This window comes from Charadrius vociferus, unplaced genomic scaffold (genome assembly GCF_000708025.1).
Source record: "Charadrius vociferus isolate BGI_N301 unplaced genomic scaffold, ASM70802v2 scaffold2301, whole genome shotgun sequence".
NCBI classification, from domain to species: Eukaryota; Metazoa; Chordata; class Aves; order Charadriiformes; family Charadriidae; genus Charadrius; species Charadrius vociferus.
The window spans coordinates 1,428-2,556 of NW_009646668.1; the positions used below are offsets into that span (position 1 = coordinate 1,428).

The following is a 1,129-nucleotide window of genomic DNA, read 5'->3' on the forward strand; positions in this document are numbered from 1 at the left end:
AGATGGCAGGGGGGGGGACACGGGGCACCCCCTGGGGGACCATCCGCCACCTGAATCCGGGGGCTGCCGGTTCCTCTCGATCTTCCGGATGTCATCGAGGGTGACGCCGTCCTCGCTGAAGAGCCCCCCGTGCATGATCTGGGCCGGAAGGCACAACGGTAGAGGGACAACGGGGACAACGGGGAGGGCAGGGACACCCCCTCACCACCCCCACCACCCACCACCCCCCCAAGGCTGGGGACAGCGGGGGAGGGGGTGGACGCGGTGTCCCCTCACCAGCACTTTGCCGTTGATGCACTGGGCCAACGGCAGCCACTCGAAGACCTCGCTGAAGAGGGCGAACATCTGCGCCGTGTACTTGGCCTTCACCTCTCCTTCGAAACCGTAGATCTGGTTCATGTTGTCCGTCTCGTGGTTCCCTGCGGGGACGCGGTGGCATTGTCAAGAAGACCCAGTGACACCGGGGCAGGGGACAAAGCCCCACGGCGCGGCGTCGAGGACAGGGAAGGAGGTGGCACGACCCAGGAGAGGGGACGAGGCACAAGGGGACAAGGACACGGCCCCACGGCTCAGCCCTGGGACTAGAGGTAGGGGACGTGGCCTCACAACTGGGGACACGGCCATCAACCCAAGAGGGGACAGGGGACACAGGACACGTCCCCACAACTAGGGAGAGGAGACCCAACCCCACAGCCCGGGACAGACGATGTGGCCCCATGAGCTGGTCCCACGGCCGAGGACATGGGACACGGGCATGGGACAAGGGCCCCACAACTGAGGCCACGGCCTCACAACTCAGGTGGAGGGGACAAGGACACGTCACCTGCGGTGGCCGCGTTACCTCGGAGAAGGTGGAAGTGATCCGGGTAGAGGAGTTTGAAACCGAAGAGCGTGAGGATGACCTCGACCGAGAAGGATCCGCGGTCCACGAAGTCCCCGTTGAATATCTACAAGCGGTTGAGGAAAACAGGTCCCCGGGTCCCCGTCCCCTCGCGCCACCCGTCCCCGCGCCTGTCCCCACCACGGGGTGGGGGATTGAGCCCGGTGACACCCCGGGGTGGGGGGGTGGCTCAAGCCCGTTCCCTCCTGGGGGATACGTAAGGGTTCGACTCGGAGGGCAGCCCGTTGA

At 65.9% G+C, this 1,129-nt stretch overlaps 1 protein-coding gene across 1 annotated transcript in view; it reads right to left on the reverse strand.

The window, feature by feature from the left end:
- The window catches only part of PPP5C (protein phosphatase 5, catalytic subunit), a gene marked incomplete at both ends in the record, with an annotated part of 2,002 nt that overhangs the window by 428 nt on the left and 445 nt on the right, over nucleotides 1–1,129 (reverse strand). The window contains 4 exons of the mRNA XM_009889201.1: nucleotides 41–138; nucleotides 277–419; nucleotides 842–947; nucleotides 1,098–1,127. Of these exons, the coding sequence (XP_009887503.1) occupies nucleotides 41–138; nucleotides 277–419; nucleotides 842–947; nucleotides 1,098–1,127 (377 nt within the window). The remainder of the gene's footprint in view (nucleotides 1–40; nucleotides 139–276; nucleotides 420–841; nucleotides 948–1,097; nucleotides 1,128–1,129) is intronic.